The sequence below is a fragment of the Emys orbicularis genome, chromosome 2, assembly GCF_028017835.1.
Source record: "Emys orbicularis isolate rEmyOrb1 chromosome 2, rEmyOrb1.hap1, whole genome shotgun sequence".
Lineage (NCBI taxonomy): Eukaryota > Metazoa > Chordata > Testudines > Emydidae > Emys > Emys orbicularis.
The window spans coordinates 90,553,771-90,569,153 of record NC_088684.1 but is presented as its reverse complement, the minus strand read 5'-3'; the positions used below and the strand labels follow the sequence as shown (position 1 = coordinate 90,569,153).

General features: G+C 43.6%; 1 protein-coding gene across 1 annotated transcript in view; it reads left to right on the top strand.

Moving 5' to 3' along the window:
* Positions 1–14,491, top strand: part of PIEZO2 (piezo type mechanosensitive ion channel component 2) — a 364,496-nt gene extending 350,005 nt beyond the window's left edge. Inside the window, 5 exon segments of the mRNA XM_065398323.1 lie at positions 941–1,113; positions 6,210–6,338; positions 8,152–8,231; positions 12,835–13,012; positions 14,239–14,491. Of these exon segments, the coding sequence (XP_065254395.1) occupies positions 941–1,113; positions 6,210–6,338; positions 8,152–8,231; positions 12,835–13,012; positions 14,239–14,491 (813 nt within the window).
* The last annotated feature ends 892 nt before the right edge of the window (positions 14,492–15,383 follow it).

The window sequence follows — 15,383 nt, the reverse complement described above, 5'->3', positions numbered from 1 at the left end:
ACACACTTTGCATTATATAATTAGCATTTCTAAAACTATAAACACCATCACATGCCTTCCCCTAAAACAAGCATGTTGCATCTTATGCCACGTTATATGCCAGCAGTTGGAACAAATATTTGTCCCATACTCTCCTTCTCCTTTGGAAACAAGATTCTGCAGGCCCCATTCTTCTACGCAGAATTCCCCATTTTCACTTTGCTAAAAGTGTTACTTATATAAGCAGAAGGGGTTTGGGGGTAGAAATGTAAAATGCATTAATTTGGACTCTCCCTGATCCACCTCACCCACAGTAGAAGGGGAAACAAAGGCAAGGTCAAAAGAAGATACCACACAAGATGGCCGGGGGTATCTTGGTCCTCCTGAATTCTACCTTGCACTTATAGAAAGCCTCAAGTTACCACGTGGTCCAATGGGATGTCTGGATGTCTACCTAGCATAGAATTTGTCAGATGAATTACATATAATGGTAGCCACTTGTGCTGTGTGGCGCCCCTGTGAACTTGCTTAAAGTAAGTTTGAGGTGCCACACAAAGCAAGTGGGGACTAGAACATATATTATCTCAGATTAAAATGTGTTCTGGGTAGCCCATTAGCTCAAATGTATATTGAGGACCTCAGATACAAAAGCATAGAATCTATATGCTTAATTTTATTCAGGCCCATTTTTGCAAATGTTTTCTACCAGGTTAGGTGTGTTTTTGTTTTTTAAATCAGTTTCACTAGCAGTGCAATTTTTTTCCACATCATTGACTTCTAGTCTGGGCTGTATTTTGGGTAAACCTCTCTCCTCTTATGCCTTACCCGGTGCCTGAGGAAAACCATCAATGCAAATCACTAGGCTCATAATTAGTAGTACACCTATAGTTCTGGCTGACCTGTAAGAATAGTTGTGTGTTTCATGTATGTTAAACTTTCCTTTCTCTTTTTGCATGTACAGGGTGCTTTGCAGTTTCTAGAAAGCTATGGAAAAGAAGATATAACTGTAGCAGAACTAGAAGGGAATTCAAATTCATTGTGGACTATCAGCCCTCCCAGTAGAAAGAAAATGATTCAAGGTCTCCGGGATTTTTCTGCTGAGTTCACTCTAGTTCTTTCATGGAGTATTCAAAGGTAATTAGTATGATGATATTGACAGATTGATTGTTGGTCTAAGACTGCTGGTTTAGTGGAAGTGTTTTGCATTGCCACTGTATGTGTGATGTGTTTATTTTCCCATACAATTCTCTCATTCACCAGGTCAGGAAGGCTGAGAGGGGGTGGCTGGGGAGGAAATGGGGAAGGGAATGATCTTTCTCACTCAACAATGAGCCCTCCTAGCAACAAAAAATAGCATTCATGGATTTTAAAGGGGGTTTACCTTAGAACTTCTGAGCAAGAATGCCCTTGGCTAGGCACTAGCACCTCCAAGGTGGAAACTATAAAAGCAGGAGTAAAATGATCTGAGAATCAGCATGGAAGAACATAGGGGAAAAGCAAGTTCAAAAGTAGGACTATAGTGCTTGAGCTTTTCTACCAATGAAATATTTTTACCAAGCCTATTGCAGATCTTATTCAAACATGCAGTACTCTAAAGAGCACTTTGTGACTGTGCTGATATTGTAGCTTTGGTGACCAAAAGACACTTTTAAAACAAGGTGCACACAGTGTAGGCCAAGATTGTCAAAAGTGACTAGAGGTCTTGGCTTCCTCAGGTTTTGAGTGCCCAACCTGCAACACTTCGGAGACGCCTGATTTTCAGACAGTGCAGAGCATTTGCCCTCTGAAAATCCAGTAATTTTAAGGGACCTCAGTTGGGCACCCAGAAACTGAAATCCTAACCTAAATCTTCAAAAACAACCATTTATTTACGGTGCCCCAAAGGGGGTTAAGAGAAAAATATGAAAATCCCAACCTTAGTTTTCAAAAAAACAATGAACAGACTAATAGGAAATCTGCTTCAGACAACATGCTCATCAAAACTTATGTAAATTAAACACTTTGAAGGACCAGGCCTTTGGAAAAACATTTGGTATAAGCAGATAATTTAATGGGGAAATGAAATTAAGGTACAAAACAGAAACAATCAGTCCTCTTACTGAGGCTTTACACCCTCAAGAGCTATTGGCCATACCCTTTATGCTGTAAGGAATTAAATAGCAAGACACGAGATGAAAAGCAGTTTTGTTAACTACCTGAATATCTAGAGCAGGGGGGCTGGGTACAGCCCGCAGGCTAGATCCAGCCCACTGCTTCATTTCATACAGCCCGTGGCAAGTCTCCACGCCGCATGCCGGAAGTCCCAAGCCTCGGCATCCCCCAGTAGTGCTGGAGCCGCTAACGCTGGCTGCAGCTGCAGGAGGAAGCTAGGGTTGCCAGGCCTTTAAAAGTCTGGTCAGCTCCGTGCATGACCGGCATGTCCCTGCGGCCCCTAGGAGCAGGGGTGATCAGGGAAGTTCTGCGCGCTGCCCCCACCGCCTGCGCAGAACCCCGGCCCCTCCGCCTAGGGGCCGGACATGGCAGCCATTTCTGGGAGCAGCACGGAGCCCCAGCAGGCAGGGAGCCTGCCTTAGCCCCGCTGTGCCACCGACCGGGAGCCACCTGAGGTAAGCACTGCCTGGCCGGAGCCCTCACCCAGAACCCCCTCCCGAACTCCAAACCCCTTGGCCCCAGCCCAGAGCCCCCTCCAACACCCCAAATTCCTCATCCCCAGCCCCACCCCAGAGCCTGCCCCCCCAGCCGGAACCCTCACCCCCTCCCACATCCCAACCCCCTGCCCCAGCCTGGAGCCCCCTCCCACTGCCTGAACTCCTCATTTCTGGCCTCACCCCAGAGCCTAGGGGAGGCCCCAAGCCTCCGTACCCCCTGTGGGGCTGTGTGTGGCCCATGACTGATATTTTCTGTGGGTCAGTGGCCCCGATAGAAAAAAGGTTCTCCACCCCTGATCTAGAGCCACCCTGAACTAAGTGGAGACAATGCCTATTCTCTTCATTGGGGCTTGCATCCATTTACTCTAGGGCTCATTTGCCCCCGGCATACAGTCTTCCCTTCAAGCTTTGCTACACTCCTGTAAGAGCCATGCTGGGGCATGCACAGATTGCACATTAATAAGAACATAAGAACGGCCATACTGGGTCAGACCAAAGGTCCATCTAGCCCAGTATCCTGTCTACCAACAGTGGCCAATGCCAGATGCTTCAGAGGGAATGAACAGAACAGGAAATCATCCAGTGATCCATCCCGTCGCCCATTTCCAGCTTCTGGGAATTGTAATATCTAACCCTGATAAAAGAATCATGTAGATGGACACCTGGGCTCCTATCATAACAGCTGTCCCTTCACAGCTACATTACTAGGAATTGTGTACATAAATCAAAAACAAACATTGGGCCCATAATAAATAAGATACTTTATTTAAGATTTAAAATGATTTAATTAGACCTTTTTTATTACCATGGTAGGATAGTCTGTTATCCAGTGGAAATATAGCTCCCTCCTTTATTCAGAGCTAGTCCATTTTTAATACTCCTCAACTAATCGATCAGTTATGTTTGTTTAATTAAAAACAGTAATAAATTGGATCAAAAATTGGATCCTTTATCATTGGGAAGCAGTGGACTATATAGTAAGTGTGGCTGAATATTACATGATCAACATTTACCGCAGTGGAGTCCAAGCTTGGTCAGCCTGAAGGCCAATCACCTGATTTTAAAAATGTCAGGGGACCGCAAGACAGGGGACACATGCAAGTCCACTGTTGGGGATTCTCCCAACATCGAGGCGTCTCCAGCAGGCAGAGAGCTGACACAGCCAGCTCCTACTCCCTCCCTGCGGTCCCTGGCACAAAGGGGATGTGGAGAGAAAGGAGGGGCTGCGGTTGATTTGCACTGCATTCCAGCTGTCTACAGCTGCCATATGCTCTAATGGGGACTGTTGCCAGCTGATGGAGGTTGGAGCCGTCACAGGGCTGCTCTAATTTGGGCTGGGACAGAGAATCAGGGAACTGTGTTATAATTGGCTCTTGATTTCCAGCTTCTCCTTTCCCCCCTCTCCTAAGCTATCCTCAGTGACTGGAGGGAGGGAGAGGGGGAAGAGAGATGGAGAGGGTGGCCTGCCTTTGCTAGATGCTCCCCTAGGCTCATGTAGAGCCAGTTAAGCTCCCATACTACTCTCCCTGGAGCTCCCACAGCCCAGCAAGGAAGCAGGCAATGGAGCAGCCACAACTTCCCTCCTCTCTGTCCTGTGATAGTCAGCAGGGCAGCTGCTGATCAGCTGGACAGAACCTTATTGGGTCACCCCATCAGTGCCATAGGGGTTGCAAAGAACGTGGTGGGAGGGAGCTGGGAAAGCAGTGCCCCCCATCCATTTCCCCATGGCGCACAGGGCTGATTCAGGCACTTCCATTTAAAAATCACCAGGGGGAACGTGTTTTCTGTTCATAATCAAATACGCATTTTCATCTTGTCTCAAGGGCCCCAGGAGCCCTCAGCCTAGACTCCCTAATTTATAAGTGGTGTATGAGGGAAGGGATGAATACCATGTTCTTATTTCATTTGTACGTGAGCCCACTGATAATGAAAGGCTTTAGAATCACTCAGAGAGCGTTTGTAGCTGAAGTTGTGGTTAGTCAGGCAACAAGGTTGTGACGGGTTGGATCACAGAAACCCTCTTGGGAGCTGCCACCCAATGTGCAAAGACTACCCCTGCTTCTGTTTTCCCTGCCAGCTCAGGACTCCAGCACCCTGTCTTGCTGAGCGAGATACTCCAGTCTGCTCCAACACAGACCCAGGGTCTGACTCACTTGTCCCAAAGCTGCAAGTTTACCTGAAAACAGCTCCCAGAAATGTGTTTGTCTCTAGCACTCAGATGCCCAACTCCCAGTGGGGTCTAAACCCAGATAAATCCGTTTTACCCTGCATAAAGCTTATGCAGGGCAAACTCATAAATTGTTCGCCCTCTATAACACTGATAGAGAGATATGCACAGTTGTTTGCTCCCCCAGGTATTAATACATACTCTGAGTAAATTACTAAATAAAAAGTGATTTTATTAAATACAGACAGTAGGATTTAAGTGGTTCCAAATAGTAACAGACAGAACAAAGTAAGTCACCAAGCAAAATAAAATAAAATGCGCAAATCTATGTCTAATCAAACTAAATACAGATAATTTCCTCACCAGTTCCAGAGCACTCCCTTTTACAGGCTAATCTCCTTTTAGCCTGGGTCCAGCAATCTCTCACACCCCCTGTAGTTACTGTCCTTTGTTTCAGTCTCCTTCAAGTATCCGGGGGGGGGGTGGAGCGGCTCCTTCTTTAGCCAGCTGAAGACAAAATGGAGGGGTCTCCCACAGGTTTAAATAGACTCTCTCTTGAGGGTGGAGACCCCCCTCCTCCCTCCTATGCAAAGTCCAGCTCCAAGATGGAGTTTTGGAGTCACCTGGGCAAGTCACATGCCCCTGCATGACTCAGTCTTTACAGGCCGACGCCATTGTCCACATGGTATCTTGCATGTCTCCAGGAAGACTTCTCATGTGGATTGGAGCATTCCAAGATGCATTGTTCCCCAAGTGTTTCCTGGTCAGGTACTTAACCTGGCGAATTCCTTCCTAAAGAAGCTGACCAAATGCCTCACAAAGCTTACTTAGAAATCAAGCAAGCATACAGCCCATATTCTTAACCTCAAGTAGAAAATGATATATATGTACAAATAGGATGAATAGATATAGTAGACCATAACCTTTATGGAGATATGTTACATGGCACAGGCAGCACAAAACATATTTCAGTTATATCATACATACATTTATAAACACACACCCCATAAAGCCTTATGGGGTATGCTGTCACAAAGGTGTCGTGCCGTCTGCCAAGGCCAACGTCTGGCCTCTGTGTTCAAAAGCAAGCCATCAGGCAGGTTTCTGTGTAAGGCTTCTATTTTGACTTTGACGCAGTAAGTAAAATTATAGTCACATTGTACTATCAAAAATTGCCGCTAAACCGTATAAAGCCATCATCAATAATGACAGAGTGGGGGTTAGGCCACTACACATCCGGTGGGGGGTCCGCATGCTGTATCAGTAGCCTGATGCTTGACAGGATACTGTGGCAGGGTCATCAACACCATGCAGATAGACTAGCAACCCCACATCAGCTAAGCACAGCTCAGAGGACTGGGCGTTGTGTGGTATTGAGCTTCAGTATCTGTTTTCTTTTTCATTTATTATTATAGAAACCTCTCTCTCGGTGCAAAAGCAGAAATAGCATCAGATAAGCTTTCCTGTAACCTACTGAACAAAACTAGAGAAAATATCGCTACAATGATGTCTGGGGATCACACGGTAAAGAAGGTGTAAGTTATGTTCTTGACTTGTTCGTACAGATGTTTCTCTTAAAGCAGATTAAGCAAATAACTGACTGGTGCACAGTTGGGTTATCTATAATGTAATCTCTTAGCATAGCATATACCATAAAACTGAAACATACTTCACTGAGTGCATAGCAAAATGGACAGTCACCACCCAACTGAGTACATTACTCAAAGCTCTGAGTGAGGGCCACACCTTGCACCACCAGTGGGGCAGCTGTGAGAGGAATTGTGTTTTCTAGCACACCGGGGGAGGGAGAGCATGTATGGATAGTGCAGCATACTGTGTCCTCCTCGCCAACTCCACTTTCCTGGCAACAAGAATTGGTAGAGCCCCTGGCTTTTGCACAGAGACTACAAAGGGGTGAAAATTCCTAGCACCTACACAAAGGCCAAGGACATTCTAGCCCTATACTAATAACTGTTACTTCAAAGGTACTATGCAGTGCTGGTGTAGCTGTGTCAGTCCCAAGATATTCGAGAAAAAGGTGGGTTAGGTGATATCTTTTATGGACCAACTTCTGTTGGTGAGTGAGACAAGCTTTCCAGCCACACACAGCTCTTCTTCTGGTCTGGTCAGAGTGTCACAGCTAAACAGAAGGTGGAACAGATTGTTTAGCATAAGTAGTTAACACACCTTTCAAAGGACCATTCAAGGTGAAGTGGCCCTTTAACACCCCTGCAGTCATAGGGAGGAAAGGAAAGAGGAGGAGGAGAGAGAGAAAAAGCAGCTAGGGAGGGAGTGAAGTTGTTAATGGGTTATAGATTATGGTAATAATCCAAAAATCCAGTGTCTCTGTTCAGTCCATGATTTTTAGCATCTAGCAAAGTTATGAATTTTAATTCCCAGGCTTGTCTTTCGGAAATGTTGTGCGGGTTTCCTGTAAGGATAAGGACTGATAGGTCAGATATAGAGTGATCACTAAAAGGCAAAAACACAGTGTCACCTGTGGGTGACTACTTTTCACAAAGTGATCACTCTGTATCACTGCAGCGTTTTTAACATAGACCTACCCTAAGATTCCAGGAATGTCACTCTGAAGCCTAAAATGTCTGAGTCAGTGCAAAGCAACAGAAACAGCTACACACATGGTTGAGAGCTTTTTTTGTTCAGAATGTCTGTAGGTCTATTGCACAGATATATGGCTGCATATAGGTCTATATTGTATGTCTTTGCGTGTCTTTTAAATATTTTATTTCTCATACTTTTTAAAGAAAGGCATTTCCTGGAGGGTTTGGATCTGTTTGAGGCAAGAAGTAAATGATGTATTTGTAATTCCCGTTCTCAGAAGGCAGTAATTTTATAAAAGAAACACCCACTCCCATATGTTCTTCCCCGCCGCTTAGCACTAGCTGAACACTGTACTATTCTGAGATTATAAACATTTCCATCCATGTGCTTCATTTATTTATCAAGTGATGGTGTGTTGCCTCTCTCCTTCTTGATGGTGCGATACAACATTTTTGTTTAAGTGGGAAAACAAAGGAATGCATTCCCCAGTCCCTCACTCCTCCCTGTGCGCACACATACCCAACATTCATGGTTAATGACCGGCGAATGGGGAAATTTTGAATGGAACGCTTTGTTAAAATATTGGCAGAACATCACTGGTAAGTCCATCAAAGTCAATGGAGTGACACTGGTTCAAAGCTGATGTGAGATCAGAATCCAGTCCAAAAATTACAGCAAAGTACTCTCCTCCTTCAAACTGGAATCATATTCTACAGCTGCCCCAAGAGGGGTGTCTAAGTGAATTTATAAAGATACAAAAATCTGGAATTATTTGCTGTCACATTTTTCTTGCAGGATGCTAGAAATGATGTTTCCATACTATCTCAAGGCACCTAGTGATTCTCTGGCAAAACCCATAAAGCAGCTATGGAAAGGTATGTACTCCAAGCTGTGATTATCGTTGTGTATTCTTTTTTTCATTGTGAAACACACAAGGCTGTTTAGGTAATAATGGGACTGTCAAGGACGGTTGCGCTGCTGCTCTGCTCTGTTGTACCTATTGTGTGGGTAAAAGGAGGATATCGGGCTGTAGAGCTATCAACCCAGCACCTTTCACACAAGAAAAACCCTCAAAGCTTTGTTTAAATACTTAGCACTTATATAGAATGTTTTAGCTGAGGGTCTGAAAGCACTTTGCCAAAGGTGTGTTAGCATTGTTTACCCCCATTTTTTTGAGATGGGAAAATGGAGGCACGGAGAATTTAATAGCAACATTTTAAAACTTTGATACCTGAATTCAGTCATCAAAATTCATAGTTAGGCATCCTCATGGGCTTTCATTTATTATTATTATTATAATCATTAGTATTAGCATTATGGTAGATCTAACCAAGGATCAAGGCCCCATAGTGTTAGGCCTTGTACAAACAAGTAAGAATTAACTGCCCAAAAACTTTGTTAAGGTTGATTCGTAGTGCCTCATGCTCTTCCGGAGTGACAAGTGCACCTGTACAGAAACTGCTGAAACCCAGGAAGTATACAGTTAAGATACACACTAGCCCCAGCCTGTAACCTTAACTCTGCCCTCTTTGAGTGATGCCCCCACACACCCGACAGACATTGTAGCACTCTCTCCTTCCAGATAATATGGAACATTGTGGAGACACAGCATGTGGGCACAGTAGAAGAAACCGTCAGACCATGGCAGGCTTAGAGAACACCAGCTGACTACACCTAGCCTGTACTCAACCACTCCTACATGCACCGACTACCTCGGACTCACCAGCTGTTACAACCCCTTACAAATCCCTTGGCCATTGTACTAAGGATTTCTCCGATTGACCACCTATACTTACCTCTGTAATGCCCTGTAGTGTATGCTACCCGACTATTATAAATCCCCAGGGCAAGAACATAACTCAGCCCAGAAACAAGGGGATTGTGATCCCTTTGGGTGCATTTGCTCCTCTCATGTCACAGTGTGAGTTGTGGCAATCTGCTGCAAGTAGTCCCTGCACCAGTCAGTACAGCGTCCCTAACACAGCGAAGATCAGATCGAGTGCATGCAGGTGAATGAGAGAATACAATTCTGTGGGACACAACACACACGAAATGGCACATTTACCAAGTCATTTCTCAGGTCTGCTTATTATAGGGCAGGCCTGCCTGTAACACACTTACAGTATAGCTGCAGTGGCTCTAGGGTTAGGGGAGGCGAGGGGGTTTCCTGGACCTGAGAGGGGCCCTAGGAGCATGTTCAGTGACAGTGGTGCAGGGTGAGCGTGCTGCCAGGGGGAAGTGGGGGGACCCCTCCCCCGGAGCTCGCTGCTGCCGGCGGGGAGAGGGTTGGGAGGAGTCCTCTCTGGCCTTAGCCCTGGGGCAGCCTGTCTGCACCCCAAGCTCCTCATTCCCAGCCCCACCCCAGAGCCCTCACCCCCCTTCACCCCAACCCTCAACCCCCCTCCTGCACCATGAACCCTTCATCCCCAGCCCCATCCCAGAGCCCTCACCTGAGGGGAAAAAAACACGCAACTTAAATTCGGCGGTCAGTTTGGGGTATGATCATGTTTAGCACCCTTTAAAGTATATAATTGGTTGTATATGGGTACAACAAAATATAATGTATTGAAGCAGGTGAGTGCTGCTTTTGACTTTCCACTTTTAATTGGCCCTTGTAATCTTGTGGCGCCGGCGCGTTGTAGCTTCATTTTATCCCAGCAACAAATTCTTGATTTGTAGGGCCAGTAATAATCAACAACGGATAAATTCTTAATAAAATTACCCAGAGAAAAAAGAAGAAAAGGGTAATTCATCAAGTGACTGCCTGAGTTCGACACCCAGCTTTCAAACTGAAGTTATACAAAAGAAAGATACAGCAAATCTCCAAGATAAGAAAAGGAGTTTTCAGCAGTCTTGGCTATCAAGATTTACGTGGTTGGAGTACACCAGTGAATTAGAGCTTTTTGCTCAGTCTGCAAAAAGTGTTCTGAAAAGAAGATCTTAATATTTTCTACGAAGGCCGAACCAATGTTTATTTCGTCTGGATTTCAAGATTGGAGACACACATTGCGTGGTTTTACATCACATGAAAAATCCTCCTGTTGCAAGGAAGTGGTAATGAAGTCGGCTGCTCTGCAGTCGCAGGTAAATGTTTCTGCACTAATGTCGGCCAGTTATAGGAAAGAATCACAATCAGCTAGGAATGCACCGCACAAAATGTTTAAGTGTTCAGTACCTAGCTCAACAAGGAATAGCATTACGTGGACATAATGAGAGTGATTCAAACTTGATGCAGCTCTTCTTGCTACGCAGTACAGATTCAGAGGAACGGAGACAGTGGCATAGTCACACAAAATACAAGTGGCTGTCACATGAGGTTATTAACGAAATAATCGAAATGATGGCAATGATGGCTCTAAGACAAATTGTGCAAAAGATAAAGGCTTCAAAATTTTATGCTATTGTAATGGATGAGACTACTGATTTGTCAAGAAAAGAACAAGTAAGTTTTTCTTTAGGGTTCTTTTCTAGTGAAGGCTGAGAGATTTATGAGGAGTTTATTGGGTTTTACTAAACTGACGCAATGGATGCTGCTTTTCTTCAAAATTGTGGAAGATACACTTCTCAGGTGTGTTCAGGTTGCACTTTTCTGATTGCCGGGGGCAGTGTTATGATGGAGCCAGTAATGTGTCCGGCAAATTTACTGGGGTCCAAACGAGAGTGAAGGATCAAGCGCCGAGAGCGGAATTTGTGCACTGTGCTGCACATTCCCTTAACCTTGCCATGCAGGATGCCCTGCATAATATTCCAGAATTTCATGATATGTTTTCGATGGTGAAAGAGCTCATCAGTGCCTTCAGGCAGTTACCAAAGCATATGGCAGCATTCAGAGAGTTTCAGAGTGAAGGGGTGCCTTCTTTACGACCATTGTGCCCAACAAGGTGGACACTAAGGATCAGTAGCATTAAATCACTGCTCCACAATTAGGAGGCCATGATGAATTTTAGTTACTCTTCAGATGAATTTGGCTCAAAATGTAGTGGATTCTCAAAGCTCTCGAAGAACTTCAATCTTTTTCAATGTACTTTATACTAACAGTTCTTGAGAAAGCCATGGGTCCTGTAGAAGAAGCTAATGCAAAAATCCAAAGCCCAAATGTGTCATTGGCAAGCGTTATGAAAAAGTTGTCCTGTTGCAAGAGGAGTTGAGCGGGATGCACACCGACTCATCATACAATCACTTCTGGGAAACAACAGTAGAGAAGGCACTGAGATGGCTCGACCATGGAAGCCTTCCTCACACCTTCAGTGACCCCAAAAAGTATTTTCATCAAATATATGTCGGGATCATTGATGCTTGCAAAGTTGCCATTGAACAGAGGTTTTCAACAGAAAGCTTTACATTTGCAGTAAAATTGGAGAAGCATATAACTGATGCAACAAATGGCTCGAAACAGGACATTGTCCCAATAAGTGAAGCTTTCCATGGTGACATTAACACAGACAGGCTATCTCTTCATTTAGAAATGTTGAATGATATTTGCAGATTGCGAAATTGCCAGCTTAATTCGGTGAGCGAAGTGAAGCAATTTCTGAAACAAAACGAAGGCTTGAGTGATGTTGTCAGAAGTTACAGTTCTCCTGAAATTATTCTACACAATTCCAACTACAACCGGCACCACTGAGCGATAATTCAGTTGCCTGCGCAGACTGAAAAATTATTTGCGAACGACAATGAGCCAAGAACATCTAAATCACTTGGCATTTCTGCACATTCATAAGAACTCTACCTCTGAATTGGACATTGCAAGTCTCCTGGATGACTTCATTTCAAGAACCAAACAGTGACGAAAAGTGTTTGCTGCCTCCTGAAGAACATCGCAAAAGAAGGGGCTACATTTGTTTTGATTTTAGAAAGTATTTGCTTTTGAGGGTTATTGAGCCAAGAGTGCTTGGTTATTTCCATATTCAAAAGAGTATTAATAAAGTTGATATTCTTAGTTAAATATTTTTTTCTTACAATAGTGATACTGTGCAATATATAGAAACTGTTAAACGCTTACTGTTTCCAGTCCATTTTAACATTATTTTAAAAAATATATATCAGCTTACAAGGCAGGTGTGGGGAGTGGGGGCAGGACTTGGACCCTTCCTGGGCACCACCAAAAGTTATACAAACCTGCCGCCCCTGTTCCCAAAATCTACCCCAGAGAACTCTCAATCTAGGGCATTGGATCTTGTGGAGACATGATTAACTTTACACACTTTGCAGTCCCACTGAAGTCAACAGAGCTAACGTTAAGCTCTTGAATGAGTCCTTGCAGGGCCTAGACACAACCAGTTTTCAGAAGTAATTTTAAAAGGCTAGAGAACCATTGTAGTACTGTTCTGTAAACTATTTTAAAATGGGTTCTAAGATTGTTTTTATTGACTTATTTTTAGGTTGCACCATCACTTTGTCATATTAATAAGCAACTGATCCTAACAAATTTGACTTATTGATAACATGCTTGTTTGTGTTCTTTTTCTCTTTCAATAGAGGGGAGGATGGAAAACATCACTGTTTCACTTGTCAAAAATGAGTCTAAAGATGGGGTTCGTGAATGGTGGGTTCTCAATCAGCTTGGAAAAAGATACAGACAGGAAGAAAGTCTTGAACTCTTTGTATTCAGTGACAAAGTTAGCCCTCCTAGCCTTGGATTCTTGGCTGGCTATGGGTAAGAGAGAATCTTATACTTAAAACCACAGTACTGTCTATTAGACATAATTTAAGGTGAACTGGGAAATTTATCTCTTGTAGACCAGGGTTTTGTGTTCCTATTGTAACAGTTGAGAGCATCACAAATACCTAAAATAAATCATAGAGGAGCAGGACTGGCCCTAGCCCCACACAAAAAAAAAGTGCATTAAGAAGGGAGTAAATTTCATGATTTTATGGAGATTAAGATCGTCTGTTTTAGCATCTCTTGCGGCCTTCATAGCTATAACATCAGGGTATCAGAGGCACAGTATTCCTTATCTTAGGTGGAATAAGAACCCTTCACTTGGGCCCTAACTGCTGGCTAAAGAAATTGATTTTAAACTATTTTGTTTTAAAATTGGTTTGTCATTCTCAATTATAAATAGAGAACAAATTCTGCCCCCTGATGTTTTTCCATTCATGTACTCTCAGGGTCGGGGATTTTCCCCCCCTACACAAGATCCATGTGGAGAGAGGTCTGCACCATGATGGTTGTTTCACCATCCTGCTGCTTACCCTGCAAAAGAACCCTCCCTGAGGTCAGGAACCCACAGCTGGGAGGGAGAGGGGGACAAGGCCAAAGAGAGGACATGCATTGTCTTCTCCCATAACCCTGCAGGGAAATTAACATGGTCTGAGTCTTTTCTGCTTATGCCCTCCCACGTTGTGAAGTATTCCTTCATGGGGGTTCCAAAGGGAGTGGCCAATGGAGGAAGCATTAACAGCCCAGCTCCACTGGCCCCAGAGAGAAGTCAGTAGGCCCCAGACCTTGTAGAGAGTTATGGTTAATCCTAGCCTCCAGCATATCTCAGGGATCTGCAAGTTCTGGTTAATTTAGAGAAACCTTAGCAGAAAGGGAAACCTGCTGGAGACTCTCTCTGCAGGAATGATTTGGGGGAACCTGCAGTAGGAGATCCCCAAGAAGATTCCTCTCCTCAGCACATTTTCCACATGAGGTGGAGTTTGTCCCTTTATGATTTTAATAGTATACAATTTTAAAAATATTTTTAGAAATGATTTTATGAGAAATGTTTAGATTTTGAATTCCATTATTATTCCTAATGTGTAACACAGTTGATTCAGTAGAAATGGTCATGTTTCATAAACCCATCACCACCTTAATTTTATCAGCATTTGCCTGTATTTGGACTTCTAACCAGATTAGAAAAACATCTTTGAACTCTTTCCTCTCTTGCTTTACAGTATAATGGGACTTTATGCCTCAGTTGTCCTGGTGATAGGGAAGTTTGTCCGTGAGTTCTTCAGCGGGATCTCTCACTCCATCATGTTTGAAGAACTACCAAACGTGGACCGTATCTTGAAGTTGTGTACTGACATTTTCTTAGTAAGAGAGACTGGAGAACTGGAACTAGAGGAAGACCTGTACGCCAAATTAATATTCCTGTACCGCTCACCAGAGACGATGATCAAATGGACTAGGGAAAAAACTAATTGATCTCTTTGGAGTCACACTGCAAATCAAGTTGACTTCATCTGAATTTTAAAAAAGCACAATATTCTCATAAGAGCTAAGCCTTTTATAGTTAGGTAGCAATGATTTTTCACTGACTGAGTCCAGGAAGCTACTTCCTTAGGAATCCATGCTGCCTTTCAAATTAAGGATTAATGGTGAAGAAGATTGGTTTGATTTTTTTTTTAAATGCCCACTCCTCTAAAATCAGGGGACCTTGCTTTGTAATTTAATCAACCAAATGTTCTGCATCCTTGACTGGGTAAGTTAATCTTCCGGACATTACATTTCTACCGTTAAAGAAAAAGGAAAGAAAGAAACGATCCCTCAGATGACTTCACTGGACCTTTTCTGGAGCGATACAGTTTGTGCAATATGCTGTTGTACGTCACTGACTTTCAAGATACAGTAATGGGAATCTGACTAGCTTCAGGACAACCATGCCAAAAGGCCATAGTGTGAGCTGAAGAAATGCTAGCCATATCCATTTTTAGAAAAGCAGAGGTTTTGATGTACCGAAGACTCTGTGGACAACCCTCTGTAAGCAAAAAGAAAACAAGTGACAATCTCTTTAATTACTTTATTTTATTTGTACAGTCCCAGGAAACATTTCCATGAAACATCAATGACTTTTCTCAGGAAAAAAAAACTTGGTTTTAGCACTTAGTTAAACCTTAATGAATTATGGAGTATTGGGATGTTTTGCTGGGCTATCTTCCCACAATTACTGCTTTCCTTTAGACAGAGAAAAACCAACTGAATGACTAAGGAGCTGTTTCACTTCTTATATCTCTTTGAAGACTGAATAGTGTGTGCTACTCTGTGCTTCCCCACTACATGCTTTTCCCGCCATTTTGATGATTTAAGGCAATGGTTT